The sequence below is a fragment of the Urocampus carinirostris genome, chromosome 8 (assembly GCF_059441175.1).
Source record: "Urocampus carinirostris isolate Australia breed hairy pipefish chromosome 8, RoL_Ucar_1.0, whole genome shotgun sequence".
NCBI classification, from domain to species: Eukaryota; Metazoa; Chordata; class Actinopteri; order Syngnathiformes; family Syngnathidae; genus Urocampus; species Urocampus carinirostris.
Window position 1 is genome coordinate 32,591,105 of NC_142356.1, and position 16,717 is coordinate 32,607,821.

A 16,717-nucleotide genomic window follows, 5' to 3' on the forward strand; every position below is an offset into this window, starting at 1 on the left:
AAGAAAAACACTATCATAAAACCTCAACGTGATGGAAAAAAGGGACCTTTAGAAGGGATCGCAGACCGGTCAGAATGAGAAGGCTGCAATAGATGTTGCACGGGCATCAACAGAAAATACACAGTCATTGTTAACATGAAATATAGGCAGTGTTGAGCATTTTACTTCAAAAAAGGTAATTAGCAAAAGTTACTTGCTACTTCTTCCACAAAGTAACTGAGTTAGTAAGTGAATTATCCATCCATCAATTATCTGCACCGCTTATCCTCAGTAGGGTCGCGGGGGTGCTGGAGCCCATCTCAGCTGTTTTCGGGCAGTGGGCAGGGGATACCCTGAACTGGTTGCCAGCCAGTCGCAGGGCACACAGGGACAGACAATTGGCTCGCTCATTCACACCTAGGGACAATTTGGACCCGCCAATTAACCTGACATGCATGTTTTTTGGAATGTGAAAACCAGAGGAAACCCACGCAAGCACGGGGAGAACATGCAAACTCCACACAGGAGGTTCGATCTCATGACCTCAGAACTGTGCCGCACACGTGCTAACCACTGTGCCGCCGTGCTTCCCCAGTAACTGAATTGCTCTATAATGAGAGTGACCAGTTACCAGGGAAAGGAACTATTTCTGACATTTTCTGAGCAGTATTTAATAATAATTTCCTTGTATTGTCATTCTGTGTAACAATGTCCACAGAACGAAATGTCGATTGCACCTGACCCGTTGTAGCGAGCCGATGCAGCCGCAGCCAACAGAGGGCGTCGCCGACCACTTTTTAAGTCTTAGGAATGACTCGGCCGGGGCGCGAACCACCGACCTCCCAGTCTCAAAGCGGGCGCCTTACCATCGAGGCTACTGAGCTGGTTTAATCAGTTGAACAGAGAAGAACTGACAGAACCTTGGAATATTCATTGCACCTCACCTTTTAAAAAAATGATACAACACAAAACAGTTTTAACCTTTTTAATGCTCAACAAAATTTAAAGTCAACAACACAGGATCCCTCAAAAAGGCATATTGACCAATCTTAGGAGAGAAAAGAAAAATCATATTTTTCCCCTGTATCAAAGTCGAGGCCCGAGGGCCAGATGTGGCCCGTGAAAAGGTCTCCTAGGTGGCTATGATAATTTGTATTCATTATTATATCGAACACTAGGAATTTTTTTTTAGTACTGTACATTACATCTTGAAGAAAAAAAACTGCAATACAGTTTTGCCTTTTATTTTACTCTATTTAAATCAAAAGGCACGGCAGCTGGGTGGTTAATGCGCAGAGGTTCAGGGTTTAAGTTCAGCTTTCCTCCGGGCACTCCGGTTTGCTTCAACATCCCAAAAACATGCACATCCGGTTAATTGGCCGGTTCAGATGGTCCCTAGGTGTGAATGAGCGAGTGAAGTTGTATCTGTGTGCCATGCTACTGACTGGCGACCAGGTGTCCCCTGCCCATTGCCCGAGGATAGCTGGGATGGGCTCCAGGACCCCCGTGACCCTACTGAGGGTAAGCAGTGCGGATAATGGATGAATTTAAAAAATTGTCAAGTTGAAATGATAAATTGTCATCAGTCGTTTTTCTTATAAAGTTAGCCCAACTTTGCTTGGTTCATTAGACAATATGTGTAGTTTGAAATTGTTTCCACTTCAGTTTTGCCACCATTTTTCAAATTTCCTCCGTCCATTTGACTTTGACAACCCTAAACAATTCATAAGAATTGTATGCAGATAAAAACAATTTTATGCTCATGGTTCACGGATCCCTTAACCACCTGGGTCGTAAGGGCACCACTTCCTTTAGTTTACCCACTTGCCCATGTATATGATCATTTAAGGGACACTGTGTAATGTCTCGGCGGCGCAGTGGTTAGCGGGTGTGCGGCACAGTTATGAGGTCATGAGATCGAACCTTCCTGTGTGGAGTTTGGATGTTTTCCCCGTGCTTGTGTTGGTTTCCTCGGGGGCGGCAGTAGCTCAGGAGGTAGAGCGCTCGTCTTGGGATCAAGGGATCCCAGTTCGAATCCCGGCTCGTCCGTGTTACATGTTGAAGTGTCCTTGGGTAAGACACTGAACCCCTAATACCCCCAATAAGCAGGTTAGCGCCTTACATGGCTGCAAGGCCGCTATTGGGAAATGTGGAGCACATTGCAAAGCGCTTTGGGAAGTCATTGACTTGAAAAGTGCTATATAAAATGCAGATCATTTCATTTCATTTCATTCCTCCAGGCACTCCAGTTTCCTCCCACATTCATAAAACATGCATGTCAGGTTAATTGGCCGGTCCAAATTGTCCCTAGGTGTGAATGAGCAAGCGAATTGTCTGTCCCTGTGTGCCCTGCGACTTGCTGACAACCAGATCAGGGTGTCCCCTTCCCACTGTCCAAAGATAGCTGGGATGTGCTCCAGCCCCCCTCCCGTGACTCTACTGAGGATAAGCGGTGCAGATAATAGATGGATGGATGGATGTGTAATGTCTGACCACAAGATGCCATTGTATTGTGTAGTGCAACCGAAAACGAGTGCTAAAAGCACAAAGAACAAAAACTAGGGAAAGTCAAAGTGACCAAACTACACCATTATTCTTCACACATTTTAAAAAGCTGGCAAACAATCATTTCAGCACCCTCTAGGTGTGCCTCATCTTATGTAAAATGTCTTGACCCACAAGCAGTTAAAAAAAAATACATTTACATGATAGTTAGGGTATATTTTGCTTACTATTCAAATCAATGTTTTTTTCAAATGATTGCTAAATAATACACCACGTCCCTTTATGGTTTTGCGTACTTGTGACAATCAGGGATCAGAATGGAGATTTTCATTTTCAGCTGAAATAGCCAGGGTCCAGGAATAAAGCAGATAAGTTCAAATGCAGTTCAGTCCCTGCAGCTTGAGCAACAATAAGCCTTACAATTTTTCTAACGGCCGCCAGGGTGCGCCAGAGCAATAAAGGAAAGAGTGAGACAGTCGGATTTTGAATTTGTTTGCTACGCAAGAGAAAAAGTCGGAATGCCTTTGGGGTTCAAAAACAGCGGAAATCCGCGGATCCGCGGAAAATTCTGATCCCTGGACAATGTATTTAACAATTATGCATTGTTCCATCTGAGGTTTATCATATGGTTCAAAGTGAAATAAAATGAACAGTTAACTCGATACGTACTGCAGATTTTTTTTTTTAAATCAACTGATCACAGTGATCACAAACCCTTACCAGTCTCTTTCACATGGCTTTCTGTATGGTATACCCAAAAGATTAAAAACGTCACTCTCATTAGACGTAGATAAAGGAATGCCAGCATAGACTTTGGTGCTTCCTTGCCGCACCACACTTTGGTTTAGCGAGTGCTCTGACAAGCTCATGCTTTTGGTCTTTGCTAGGGCCCTCATTGAGCGGTTGAAGTGTGCCGAGCCGGTAAAGTACATAAGGGCACAAGCAAACTCATTGTAGGGCACCACGATGACATCCAGCCTGCGATGGCGCCGGTCTTTTCCGGGCAGGCGGCATACGCCCATATATTTTTTCTGCTCTCCGTTATCCTCGTGACTCACCAGGTCATCTGTCAAAAAGCCTTAGGAAATAGTGGGGAAAAAATACGATTAGATCATCAGTTATGTATCTATAATCTGAATTTATCACAGTTTACCAGTGTCATGGAGGCTCTGGAGCACTTTGCTGAATACTCCTTTGTGGGATTTACCATCAGGGTGTGAGATAAGCACATCCACGTCTCCGCATGTGCTCTTTCCTCTGCGGTACGAGCCACATGCCATTGCAACCAAGCCAGGATCAATTGCATGGGCGGCATCCTTCACCTGTACATAGAAACAAAAAACATAGGCAAAGTCCTCACAAAAGAGAGCATTTCATAACTTTAAATGTTGTGAGGTAGAGATCTACATGATTTTACCACTTTCTCAATGGCTGCAGCTTCTTCCCTAGGCATTCTGTCCAGAAAGTCGTCATAGTGCTTGAGTCCTATTCTTTGAGTGCTGGTCAAGTGGGCTTTTGTGCGAATGTCCTCCAAAGTTCGGAATCCCTAAAGAAGAAAATAAAAAATGTTGAAAATCCTTGGCATTTTATTTAGTTACAAAAGAAAATCTAAATCTGAGTTTAAGCATGGCTAAAATAGTACAAAAGAAGATTCTTTAGAGCTCATCTTTTGTAAGGAATATGAGTTTCTTCTGTGTTTAAAAGTAAAATAAAACTGGCTTTATTTTTTATATTTGTCATTGATATATAACAAGGCGGTAAAACATTGAATGCAAGGAGATTAACCATGACACTCCAGGGTAAATTTGTAAGACCTTACTGAGAAAAATAAAAGACTCGCTCAAGTTCACCACTGATTTTGAATTTGTAGTCTTCTAACTTATGAGATTTCTTTGTGAAATGGAGAATAAGATTTTTAACAGCATTTTATACCTATGGCTGGAAAAAAAAGTCAAAATCTCAAACGTCTCGTACAATCCTCCCCATTGTATACTGTGTTTGCGCATGTGTATTGAACCATGATGTTCACTCAAAATAAATTTGGATTGAGCCATACATTATTTTTTGTTTTTGTGTTATAAACCTAAATGCATTTAACTTTTGTATTATTTCATGCTATTTTCGTCACCAAGAGATACAACCGGTAACTGGTCATAAGTTCATCAATATTTATGAAAGATTCTATAAAAGGTAACATTTTTAAAGCAATTTCTGATATGTATGATTATTTGATGGCACGTAGTGGGCATTCATCACTTCATATTAAAAGAAAATGGGAAAAGGACAGAAGACGTGTGGTGCAATATTTGTAAAACATAGTGCACATACACTAGCGGCAAGATTCAGAAGGAATTAAACTGGAAGGTGATAAAGTTTTTTTATCAACCACAACTGTAAGAGAAGTTTTTGGAGGTTCAACAACCATGCTTGAGAGCATGTGGAGAGGTGAACATTGACCATTAGCATTTAATTTTGCTTCGTTCAAGAATACCAGACCATTGGAAGAAATTATGCTTTGGTTCAGGGAAAATTGCCGAATACAGGATACCCAAAACATTCAAGGTTCTCTATTTGGAAAATCTAAAAGAATAAATATTGCAAAAAAAAATATAACTACCAGGCAAAAAAATGGGAAAACACAAACAACGAAGCATGGACTATGAATAATAACTTGAGTATGGAAGATTTTCCCCAACACTGGAATGTTGTTTTGCTTTGTTTTTGTTTTCTTTCCCCTTTCCCCTTTTGTCTTTGTTTATTTGTTGTATGTTCAAAAGACTATAAATATTATGTTTCAGAAAAAAGAATAAAAAATCATAAATTGTATGGTGAGAACAGAAGATACAGAGTTAATGTCTGACCTGCTGGTACCAAAGCTGCGCTGTCTTTGATCCTGCGCCCCAAATATTAGTGAACAGTTCCAAAATCGAGACAGACTCCCCAATATGATCGAGCTTACGCAGATGGCCACTTTCCATGATTTCGTCTATTTTGTCAGCCATGCGTTTGCCTATTCCTGGAATAAGACATGCCTCCTAAAAGTGAGGGGAAATAAAAACTTGAATTCGGGATAACCATGGCATCTTAATGAAGGAAAAGTGCTGATGTAAACGTATGAATATTACTATGAAAAATAAACACATACATGATACTGTAGCTATGATGTTGCATGACCTTTTGCCAGTTATACTGTGTTACATGGCAGAAGATTGCACATTATGGTAAATACCATCTTCAAATTTTGTTTTAATGCAAAAACTCTTACATGAGCCTAGCCCACCCTACAATTTATTTTCAGCATCAGCAGCATGTCACTATTACCTTACCTGGTAAGACGTAACCGGCTTGTGGTAGCTTTTCAATGCATTGACTGCCTTGGAGTACCCCAGTGCCCTCCATTTGTCTCCTTGGTGTGTATAAGCCTTGGCCAGCAGTTCGAGTTTGTCGGTGATGTGTTGGTTGAAATTATTACTTTTGGACTGAGAAGACTGCGCACACACCCACTTCCCCAAGACGGCTGTAGGAGCTGCTGTGTCTTGACTGGGCTCCGGGAGGGACCCAGTAGTCTCTTTTTCTGGCTGCTGGCCTGTGATGAGAGCTTGCAGGTGAGTCTGACTGACACCGTCATCTTCTCCTGGTGCATTTACTTCTGACACACTCTAAAAAAAGATGACAGTGTCAACATGAGTTCTATCTTGACAATGTCTAGTTTTCAGGAAAAAAAATTACTTGTGAGCATCTTTTACACAGATACCAGCCACTAACCGTGTCTGATGTTTCCCTTGGCTTGCTTTGATCACAATCTGGTTTGAGGGTCATTTCTGTTGAATATTTTTCATCTGGCAAGTCTTTGGACTCCCTAAACATTTATATGGTATCAACAGGCTGATATTATTGGATCATCCGAGTTTAAAATCATGTTCAACCAATATAGTTACAGCATCTATAACACTGCCCAATCCCATTACTTCCACTTTCACCTGCCCACTTCATCTAGTTTACTGTATCTTTCTCCTGAGACTTCTACTTCTTTGGGTGTGGGCTAGGGAACAACTCTCGGAATTTGGAACGTACTGTACGTACTTTAGTGTTACCACGTCTGCACTTCAAGCGTCACTTGTTGTGACTATACATATGTGCCGATCCTCCTTTCCTTTTTAGGATTTTTTATGTTAACCAACCCAAAACATTCATATTGGAACTCGTTAAAATAAACCATTGTTTTTAACTTGCGAAAAATAGTGTGAAATGAGTACTGCACTTCACGCTCCTTCTTCTTCACTGCAACCACTTCTCACTCCTGCCTATGCGTTTTTTCATGTCTCGCAACATCCTTTGTAGGAATTTAAGGTCCAAATACAACACAACATAAACAGATATAAAAAAGTTAGTTCCCTCCCAGATTTGCTTTTACCTAATCAGTTGTGATTAAGAAGAAGCTCCTGTGCTACAGACCCAACTTTGCAATAGTTGAATGTGTCCCTTACTCTGACCCCTACCTCTGTTCTTTGAGAAGGGATGGGACAATCTTTGTAGCTTCACGAACACGCCAGATTAGAGTAAGGAGCAAAGTGTGAAGGAGGGTGGAAGAATGGGATTTGGCCATAGTCTAATACCCACTACAAGGTGCAAATGGACATAAAGAACAAAATAACCTTTTTGGTAAAAGGCTGTAGCTTGATTCATCCAAAAGTTTTTTCTCACTGATACAGGAGCTCAACCAGCTGCATTTGACTAGGTGGACCCCAGGAGGCATCTCATCCACCTTCATAAGACGGAGAGCTCTTTCACGCTGCATGTTGTCATCGACAACAACATGAGTGATGCCATCACACAGAGACGTCGCTGTCTGGCCACCGTTCTGTTGAATTAGTCTTAAGAAAATTTGACATCTTGCATTTCCAATTCCTGCAGGCAGGATGAAGACTGAGGTACCACTAAGGGAATTTCCTAAGAAAAGGAAGACAAAAAGAAGAACATGAACTTTGAAGCATGCAGGCTGATTAGTTGTATGATTAGGACAAAAAAATCGAAAAAGAAAAACCAACCTGTGACATCAACTTCATCTAATTTCTTCTTCAAAGCTGGAGAATCATTTCCTTGAGAGGTTCGCACCCTTTTAACTTTAGGGAAAGCTTTCAAAATGCCGTGACATGATTCCATATTTAGAGAAGAAAGGCCTAGCCAAATTTCTGCCAAACGAACAATATTTGAATGTACACAAGATCCAGCAATATTTCAGGAAATACCAAACATCAGTGTCTGAAATAACGTCTGCCCAGACGCCCGGGGCGTGCAGCTTTTACGTCGGGCGTACAACTTATAAAACTTCTCCGCCCAGGTGGCCGACAACTTTTCCAAGGGAAAAAAAAAGAAAAAGCAAAATATATTTTTCAATTCAAACGTTTGCTTTATTCCAATTTCATAATCTTCGTTCGCTTTGGAAATTTTGGAAATTCGGTTCGTTTAGCAATTTGCATACTCGGCAGTCGGTCAGAAGACTGCATTGAATAACTTCTTGCTTCCAGACTTTCCCGAGCGTTATAAGGTCGTGCATTTACATGTCATATTTCCAAAGTAGACGCACAGAGAACACAAGAAAAATGGATAAGTGCTTAGGAATCAAGCCAAAACCACAGCCCCAGAAGAAAGATTCAAAAGAAGCAAAATTTATGACGCTACAAAACGTAAAAGTACATTAAAAGCATCGTGGAAAGAAGAGCTCACGTGGATTGTAACAGACGACGCAACGCAAACATTGCATGAATGAAGATGAGTAAATTCAGGTACATACTGATAGCAGATGGAAAACAGCGAAGTCATATACATGCAATTAAATAAGTACAATGATAATTAACATAATTTTAAAGTGTTGTTCTGTTATATATTCTGATTAACAATCCTTAATAAGTTGCAACAATGTTTTTTTGCAATTAGTCGTCGTATTGTGTTTCAAGTTGTGAAAAATGGGGCAGGCAACTTTATGGCAGGGCAGGCAAATTTTCAGAGTTGTCTTCCCTGGTGTCCGGTAACTTTATGTCACGAGTATCAGACACTGCCAAACATATATACAGTATTGCCTTTGGTGCTTCATATCTACTGTCTTTATAAAAATAGGGTTGTTATAAAAACTATAGTTAAAAAGAACAATAGACAAGGAATTACTAATGTCCAACAAAATTAACATATACAATATGCATAACATGCCAAATAGCAAACGAAACATGGATAGTTTATAAAGCAGCGTGCAAATTCAATTTATTTCTCTTAAAAACACAACACAACAGAAAAAACAAGAGAACTTCCAAATACTGTGAGGGGTCTTTTGCAAAGCTAAAGATTAAAGATCTGGACACAGTACTACGTACTTCAATAACACGATATTATGATGAAAAGTATTCTGAAAGTCGACTGCAGTATTTCTCATAGAAACACACTGATTGAAACAGGATGTTTATAGGTAAAACATAACTATTCCCTTTACATTAGATTAGACGGTAATCAATTTTCATGGTTAAACTGTGCTCGCGTTGCAGAAAAAATGATTGCAATCGGATTAAAGGGAAAAAATATCCGTTTATTTAACCATCGCACCAACCTGATTTGAAACAAATATGTATCAAATAACTTGAAATGTTTTTGTCATGTTTTGCGCTTACCCCTTCATGAAGAGAATCATTACAAAGGTCATAGAAAAACATTTCCGGTTCACTGGGCTCATCAATTATTTTGTTTTTGGTCATCCCACTTTTTTATTAAAACGCTATTGAAATATAATTCGTCTATAAGACTTTGCAGTCATTCCCAAATTACAAATTTTGTAAATACTTAATTTTACTTAAGTCAAATCCGTCAACGGCACAAAGCAGTAAACACTTTGCTGTATTTTCTCAGTTCTAAATGAATTTATTCTTTTTGAATTTTAAAATGAATCAATATTTTTGATGGTTGATTTTTAGATAGTATTTTTTATTCGGACCATGTACGTTTAAAGGTGTTATAACCGAAGAGCAGCAGATTTGTGATGGAACATGTCGATGGCGTCACGCAACAAGACAAATCGCACCCAAAATGTTCCTTCACATAATCATAAAACTTTTTATTCTTCATTTTTGTGTTTAGGCCGTATTTATCGTAATTTAGAAGCAGCTCCGATTATTTTTTTTGTTTTTTTTTTGTTAACAGCCAGTTGCTATGGATACTATTTGATTCCGGAAGTATCTCTGCACAACGGAAACATGGCTGTGCATAGCTGGATTGACAGCCTAAAATCGTCAAAGAAAACAGCATTAATACACGATGGTAAGTACAATGGCCGTAAGAAACCTTTCCCAAACTTTATACTGTATTTTTAAGTATCGTCTGTTCACTCAATATTTATTTGTATCCAAAATTGGGTGGACGTGTTTGCGAGGTAAAATCGTCAACCCAAAGAAAACTCTAGAACATAAATAACGGGAATCCCCTAAATCATCTACAACAGTGTTACACGTCATTTTACACACTGGATTTAACTTGTAATTAAATATAAGTGTGGAACGACTCATTTGAAAACGGTTGCAAAAGCATGATAAATCAATTTTAAGTAAATATTTATGAATTACCAGCCTTCCTTTGCGGAGTTTGCATGTTATCCCCATGCTTGCACTTGCGTGGGATTCCAAAAACATGCATATAAGGTTATTTGGCCGATCCAAATTGTCCCTGGGTGTTAATCTGCGCATGAGTTGTCTGTCTCTGTTATCCCTGCGACTGACTGGTCACCAGTTCATGGTGTCCCAGCAGCCCCTGCGACTACTGAGGATAAGCAGATAATGGATGGTTGGATGGCTTATAAATTTACAGTTTTCTTCCTACTTTACATGTTTCTCCAATCCAAATAAAAAGGGCGAAGGAAGATCCACTACCTCTTCGGAGATGGAAAGGAAATGGCAGAAGAGTATGACATGAGAACTGATGAACTTGTTGGTAAGTAATGCACAACATCTTGTGACCTGAGAATAACATGATTGAATGAATGAATGAATGAAAACTTTTATTTCGAACATAAAAATAAAAACAGGACAAAAACAATGAGTCAACATCAGAATAATGTCACGTAACGAGTTCTAATTAACCATTAGCTCATTTGGAGATGATCACGTGTAAAGTGCCTGTGTTCACTGTTCCCTGAGTCCAATGTGGTCACTGAGTCCACTGAGTAAATTAATGACGTTTCAATGTTGTTGGAGTAAGTCATTCAAGCAAGACACGTAAAGCCAGTCTTTTGTAACAAAATCGAAACTGAACAAGACTGTATGATCAGACAAAGAAGAACATGAATGCAAGGATTAAAATTTAAAATTAAAAAAGTCAGCGGGAGCTAATCTTGGCCCGACCATAACATACCAATCGGCCTAAAATTCTCAGGCTCGGGTTTAAGTTCTTAATTCTAAGATGCGAGTGGCAATTTTAAAGGTATTCCCAGAAGTACAAAATGTCCCATAACTTACTCCTGTAAATATGACCCGTCACGACCAACCACTGAGTCTGACCAATATGTCCTATCGTGAATTAGAACTCTGTAACTGTTTTGTATAATGAATTTCTATTCAGTTTCATGTCCTCGTTTTTTTTCAGTAGATAGAACTTTGTTACACAAACGATATCCACAATATTCTCAGGTTGCGATTTGGCATCCACTAAATATATTTCTCCACGCGATCATTAGTGTTATTTTTTTAATCTTTTGTTTTTCAGTCCGAAGGTGGCGCCACAAAAACCCACTTGGTGCGCAAGGTCAGTGGCAGGTTGAAGTTGGAGAGCCGATTGTTGGTCCTGCCGCCTCTTTAGAGACTGAAATGCTGAAAGAGAACTGCTCGAATGTAAACCTTTTCCTCTGTTGTCTTATATTCAACATAATTAATTCTAGACCAAGGCTGGGTAAACTATGCCTAGCGGGCCACACACGGCCCGTTAGGCTTTAATACCTTCAATAAACATTTCATTCATTTCATTTCATAATCCGGCCTGCAAAATGAAAATTGTCAAAGTACAATGACAATATATCTATTGTACAAAAAGTACTACTAATAAAAAATGTAGTTTTTTTTTGTGCTTTGCCCCCGTTGTTCCCTTTGAGTGTCTACCACAAAATTCTACCACAGAATACTACAAAAATAGCTCAGAACTAAATAGCAAATTTAGTGCTTAAAATAAGGGACCTGATATATTATTTTGTTTTCATTTTGAAAAAAAAAAATATTGCAGAAATACTATAATACAGAAATACTCCTACGGAAACACTACAAAAATAGTACTACAGAAATACTACTACACAAATACGACAAAAATACTACTAAATAAATGCTGCAAAAAATTATGCTACAAAATACTACAGAAATAATATGGAAATTCTACTATGGAAAAAAAATACCACATACATAATATAAAAATTCTAGTACAGAAATAATACAAAAATCCTACGACAGTAATACAACATTAATAATATTAAGGAAATGTGACAAAATTACTATTACAATAATACTACAAAATTACTACAGAAGTACTATGGAAATACTTCTATGAATATAACACTGAAATACCACAGAATTACTACATACCTACTAGTCCACAAACACTTCAAAATACTACTACAGAAATACAAAATAAATACCACTTTGGAAATGTGACAAAAATACTGCTACAGTAATACTACAAAATTACGGAAATACTATGGAAATACCACTTTGGAAATAATACAAAAACACTACAGAAATGAGACAAAATAAACAGCTGCAGTAATACTACAAAAATCCCACAGAAATACAAAGAAAATCCTACAACAAAAATACTACAGAAACATAAGTACAGTAATGGTACAAAACTAAATATCAAATTGAGTGCTTAAAACAGAAACCTAATAATGGTAACTGTATATAATTTTGCTTTAATTGTGTGCATTTCAAAACCAATTGGATGAGAAACATAACATGGCCCTTTTTCCAATTTTTTGTTTTACACAATGCAGGCCGCAACTCGAAAAAGTTTGCCCACCCTTGTTCTCGACAGTCTGCTTATATTTTCTTTCTTTCAACACACCTAATAACTGTCCCTTTTTCACAGCCCGTGTTTATGCGTAAAGATACAAAGAACAGTTTTCAATGGAGAATCCGGAACCTCCCCCACCCCAAAGACGTCTTCAGTGTTTCAGTGCAAGCACCAGAAAGATGCATTGTCATCAAAACTTCCAACAAAAAGTAGGATATTTTATTGTAATTCTCTCATTATTCCTACAGAGGGCAGTGTCTGCTATATAATCACTATGCCATATCAGTTTAAAATCGATCAAAAATGTTGCAAAAAAAGTCTTTTCCTGCCTTTTCTTGTTTTTTTATACCAGGTATTTCAAGAAGTTTGGCATTCCTGATTTGGATCGGAGTCAACTTCCACTGGACAACTCCACCTTAAGCTTCACACATGCAAACAACACTTTGATAGTCAGTGTAAGTACACAAAAATCCTTTTTGACACCTTTTTCCGAAAATCTTTCTCGTCTTATGCGAATCTGACTCATTCCACTCTAGTATTTTTTCTTCACAAGTCGTATTGCTTACGAACCTGTGCAGATCATAAGGAGGCTGAAGTGCGTTACGCACACACACTAACTTAATGAAAAAGTGTAAAATTGAGAAAGTAAAGTCAGAAGCTAATGTTTAAAAATGTATCTTTTCAACTATGCTGCAATTTTTAAGTCAAACTCTATTAAATGAACACACAAAAATTGTTTCATTTGATTTTAAATGTGGGCAGCACGGCGGCGCAGTGGTTAGCGCGTGTGCGGCACAATTCTAAAGTCATGAGATCCAACTTCCTGTGTGGAGTTTGCATGTTCTCCCCGTGCTTGTATGGGTTTCCTCCGGGCACTCCGGTTTCCTCCCACATTCCAAAAAGATGCATGTTAGGTTAATTGGCCGGTCCAAATTGTCCCTAGGTGTGAATGAGCGAACGGATTGTCTGTCACTGTGTGCCCTGTGACTGGCTGGCAACCAGTTCAGGGTGTCTCCTGCCTACTGCCCGAAGATAGCTGGGATGGGCTCCAGCACCCCCGCGACCCTACTGAGGATAAGCAGTGCAGATAATGGATGGATGGATGGATGTCTTGGCGCCCTCTGCCAGAGTAAAGCAGTACTACAATTCCCAGCATCACGACGAAATGGTGTGCACTCTAATTTGCATTGATTTAATCTCATGAATCACGTGATACAACCAATCGATGATATAATTAGTTGCCAATGCTTTTAATCATCGATTTTAATCGATTTTGTTGATTTGTTGTTTCAACACTCATTGAAATTCATCTAAATTTGGTTCCTTCTCCTGCATACCCTCATTTTTTTATGTACAGTACTTTCTTTATTTTTGACCCTGCCCCGGAGCCCCAGCGACCAAGCCAAATCAGGCTGTCCACAAGAAAAGTTCTCATTAAAAGCATTCCACAGTTGTAAATATATTTTTGAAATTGCTACACAAATTGAGATCTACAAAAAATATTCAGAATTCATGTGAAACCATGAATTAATTAATGTCAAAAAGTATAAATTAATCCGTAATTTTCATGGGTCTTCCTTACAGTAAACTGCTACTTCTCAATTATTTTCTGTCATGCACCCTCTAGGACTTGTCGACTTGGTCTAAAATTATATTTCACAATGCATTGAGAAAGTCTTAAAAAGTCTTGCATTTAACTTAAGCTGTCGGAACCCTGGAGTGCCAAAAACTCCCAGAAGTCAAATGCGCTTCCCCTGGTTGAGACCCCTTCGCTTTACTGTCCACCCAACGGGGTTTCACAAGATTCGATGGACACTGAATATAACATGTATAAGTATACAAGTATGTTTAATGAGAAATATTGGATAGGTCTTTATTCCCCATTTATTGCTGAGTTTTTGGTTTTCAGACTATGAAGTCAATCATTTCCCCCCTCATAGTCCAGCCCCTATGCCGTCAATTTACATTTCTCATCATATCAGGAGATACATTTCTGAAATACACAGACAAGTGAGTAAAGTCAAGTCATGATTATTCGTATACCCCCTAATCACCACAGATTATTTTTACACTATCCCCTGATCTAAAATCACAAGAGGGCAAGGAAAAACTAAAAAAAACCTCATCATGAAGAAAATGAAGAAACTATACATGAGGTTATCCCCCTTCCAGGATGACCAAGTTGCAATGGATGTTGCATTAGCAAATAATTATCAACATGAAATATAGGTCATTCGTGTAAATTCTGAAAGGAAGGGGGGCCAAGTACTGAACCCTGCGGAACACCACAGGTAATACTAAAGGGCTCAGATGTCATTTCACCATATTTAACACAATGCGTCCTATCTCACGAGGTAGGATCTAAACCAGGGGTCAGGAACCTTTTTGACCCAAAGAGCCATAAAAGCAAAAAATGTTTTAAAAAGAAATTGAGAGAGCCACATCATATATTTTCAGACAAATTTGAAAAAACTGCTAAATACACTCTCTAGACAAAAGCTTCAGCATATTTTATTTCACTGTGTGTCATTTGATGATTTAATCAAATATATAAAATGATAATAATGCCAAATCCTGTGTCCCAAATTAATGTAAATATGCCATTTACAATTTGTCTTCCACCTTCAGTTAAGAGTGTTGAGGCAATTTATTTTCCATGAAATTTGTCCTAAATAACGGTTTCAAAACAATGTGCATGCAAAGTTCTTTTGTAAAAATGTCACAAATTACTGCAAACGATAAGCATATCGTCACATTCACTTTCGGTGTAGACTGCACTGAGCGAGAGAGAGAGAGAGAACAAAGTGCCTTGCGGTGTGTGCAGGGATCCGCCTACCTGTACTGCTCACCCAATCAAAGTCGTTTGCCAGCGTTTTTATTTATCAGTTTAAATGGTTTCTTATCGAACTTCTGCATGAAATTGCTTTTGCTTTATATGGACCAAAATCGGGATGAAATCACTTGACTTTGGAACGCCACCGAGAGATGTGCAATAGTTGCATTTTATTTCAGAGCCATATATACTCATGAAAAGAGCCATATATGGCTCCTGAGCCATAAGTTCCCTACCCCTGATCCAAACCATAAGAGGACGGTCCCTGAGAGACCAATCCATTTTTCCAGCTGGTCTAGTAAGATGGTATGGTCCACAGAGTCAAAGGCAGCACTAAGGTCCAGCAGCAGCAACAGTGATGAAGTACCAGAGTCCATTGCCAGTAGAAGATCATTGGTTACCTTAAGCAGGGATGTCTTAGTAGAGTGATTAGCCCTGAATCCACATACATTAATTCAAATCATCAAATGAAGGAAATTGAACTAAAATAACACAACTAAAACAACAAAATAGAGATACTAAAACCATTATTTTTCCTATTTTATTTTGTCGATCCCTAAATGAATAGCAGAACTTTTCATGTAAATTCCAAATGAGCTGGGTTTAAAAAAAAAAATCAAAGCTTGCTTTTTCCAAACCTGCCCTAGGGCATTTCTGGAATTGATTAGTTAAATGAAATTGTATTGCTGTGGTAACGCGACGTTATTATTTTGTCTCCACCCATTTATGAACAAGTTTTGCTTAAATTGCCCTATGCTCCACATCAAAAGGAAAGAGCTTGTGACTTATGAATTGAAGTTCTTGTAATTAGTCTTTTGTTCAACGTGTTTTTGTACGTTTTTCTCCCCCTCTCTCGCCCAGTACAAGAAACCCAAAGAGATTTTGGTTCTTGAGCAGGAGTTAATGAAGGAGCTGAAGAAGTTGAAGGGGACGAGTGAAGGTGACCTGGACTGCAAAACTCAGTGAACCTTGACCGCAAAACTCAACTAAATCGGAGGGACAGAGAATGACATTTATGAAAAATGTACTGGGTACATGTCTGGGTAGACTTTCCTGGGATGTTTTTCATTATTACTTCAATTCCTAATTGCTTTCTTTCTTGTGTTTTCTGGCGGTGTTTTCAAATGGAATGAGACAAATGTTTTTCCCATTAAAACATAGAAAGTGTCGCAAGTTTAAATCTGATCCGTGTCTTTTTCCGACACCGTGTCACATGAGAGTGCTCCTGACCCTATACCTCAGGGGTGTCAAAGTGCAGCCCATAGGCCGGATTAGGCCCGCCAACAGATTGAATCTGTCCCGCGAGATAATGCTGAGAGAAGTGCAAGAAAAAATATGAGCTGCAGTTTTAAACGTCCACTTGATCCCACC

At 38.9% G+C, this 16,717-nt stretch overlaps 2 protein-coding genes across 4 annotated transcripts; one reads left to right on the forward strand and one right to left on the reverse strand.

The window, feature by feature from the left end:
• Nucleotides 1-949: 949 nt before the first annotated feature.
• poll (polymerase (DNA directed), lambda) lies at nucleotides 950-10,188 on the reverse strand. Of its 3 annotated transcripts, none has more exons than XM_088342418.1 (9): nucleotides 10,089-10,188; nucleotides 7,533-7,676; nucleotides 7,140-7,434; nucleotides 6,250-6,343; nucleotides 5,811-6,143; nucleotides 5,346-5,519; nucleotides 3,902-4,030; nucleotides 3,638-3,806; nucleotides 950-3,562 (listed from the first exon to the last, which is right to left on the reverse strand). In XM_088342418.1, the coding sequence occupies exons 1-9, from the start codon at nucleotides 10,156-10,158 to the stop codon at nucleotides 3,201-3,203; spliced, it is 1,770 nt and encodes a 589-aa protein (XP_088198544.1). In that variant the 5' UTR covers nucleotides 10,159-10,188; the 3' UTR covers nucleotides 950-3,200. The 3 variants fall into 3 exon arrangements, with proteins under 3 accessions (XP_088198544.1, XP_088198545.1, XP_088198546.1); XM_088342419.1 differs by lacking the exon at nucleotides 10,089-10,188 and adding an exon at nucleotides 9,144-9,183; XM_088342420.1 differs by lacking the exon at nucleotides 10,089-10,188 and adding an exon at nucleotides 9,083-9,121.
• On the forward strand, nucleotides 9,625-16,526 carry dpcd (deleted in primary ciliary dyskinesia homolog (mouse)). Its single transcript, XM_088342421.1, has 6 exons — nucleotides 9,625-9,786; nucleotides 10,372-10,452; nucleotides 11,224-11,348; nucleotides 12,589-12,722; nucleotides 12,866-12,968; nucleotides 16,208-16,526. The coding sequence occupies exons 1-6, from the start codon at nucleotides 9,723-9,725 to the stop codon at nucleotides 16,310-16,312; spliced, it is 612 nt and encodes a 203-aa protein (XP_088198547.1). The 5' UTR covers nucleotides 9,625-9,722; the 3' UTR covers nucleotides 16,313-16,526.
• Nucleotides 16,527-16,717: the final 191 nt, after the last annotated feature.

Bases quoted from the DNA above. Each gene is read 5' to 3' on its own strand.
- dpcd (XM_088342421.1), top strand. From the start codon at position 9,723: ATGGCTGTGCATAGCTGGATTGACAGCCTAAAATCGTCAAAGAAAACA. The intron at 10,453-11,223 runs GTAAGTAATGCA...TTTGTTTTTCAG, and splicing joins GAGAACTGATGAACTTGTTG to TCCGAAGGTGGCGCCACAAA. The intron at 12,969-16,207 runs GTAAGTACACAA...TCTCTCGCCCAG, and splicing joins ACAACACTTTGATAGTCAGT to TACAAGAAACCCAAAGAGAT.
- poll (XM_088342418.1), bottom strand. From the start codon at position 10,158: ATGCATGTTTTTGGAATCCCACGCAAGTGCAAGCATGGGGATAACATG. The intron at 7,677-10,088 runs GTAATTCATAAA...TTCGTTTGGCAG, and splicing joins AACTCCGCAAAGGAAGGCTG to AAATTTGGCTAGGCCTTTCT. The intron at 7,435-7,532 runs GTTGGTTTTTCT...TCCTTTTCTTAG, and splicing joins AGATGAAGTTGATGTCACAG to GAAATTCCCTTAGTGGTACC.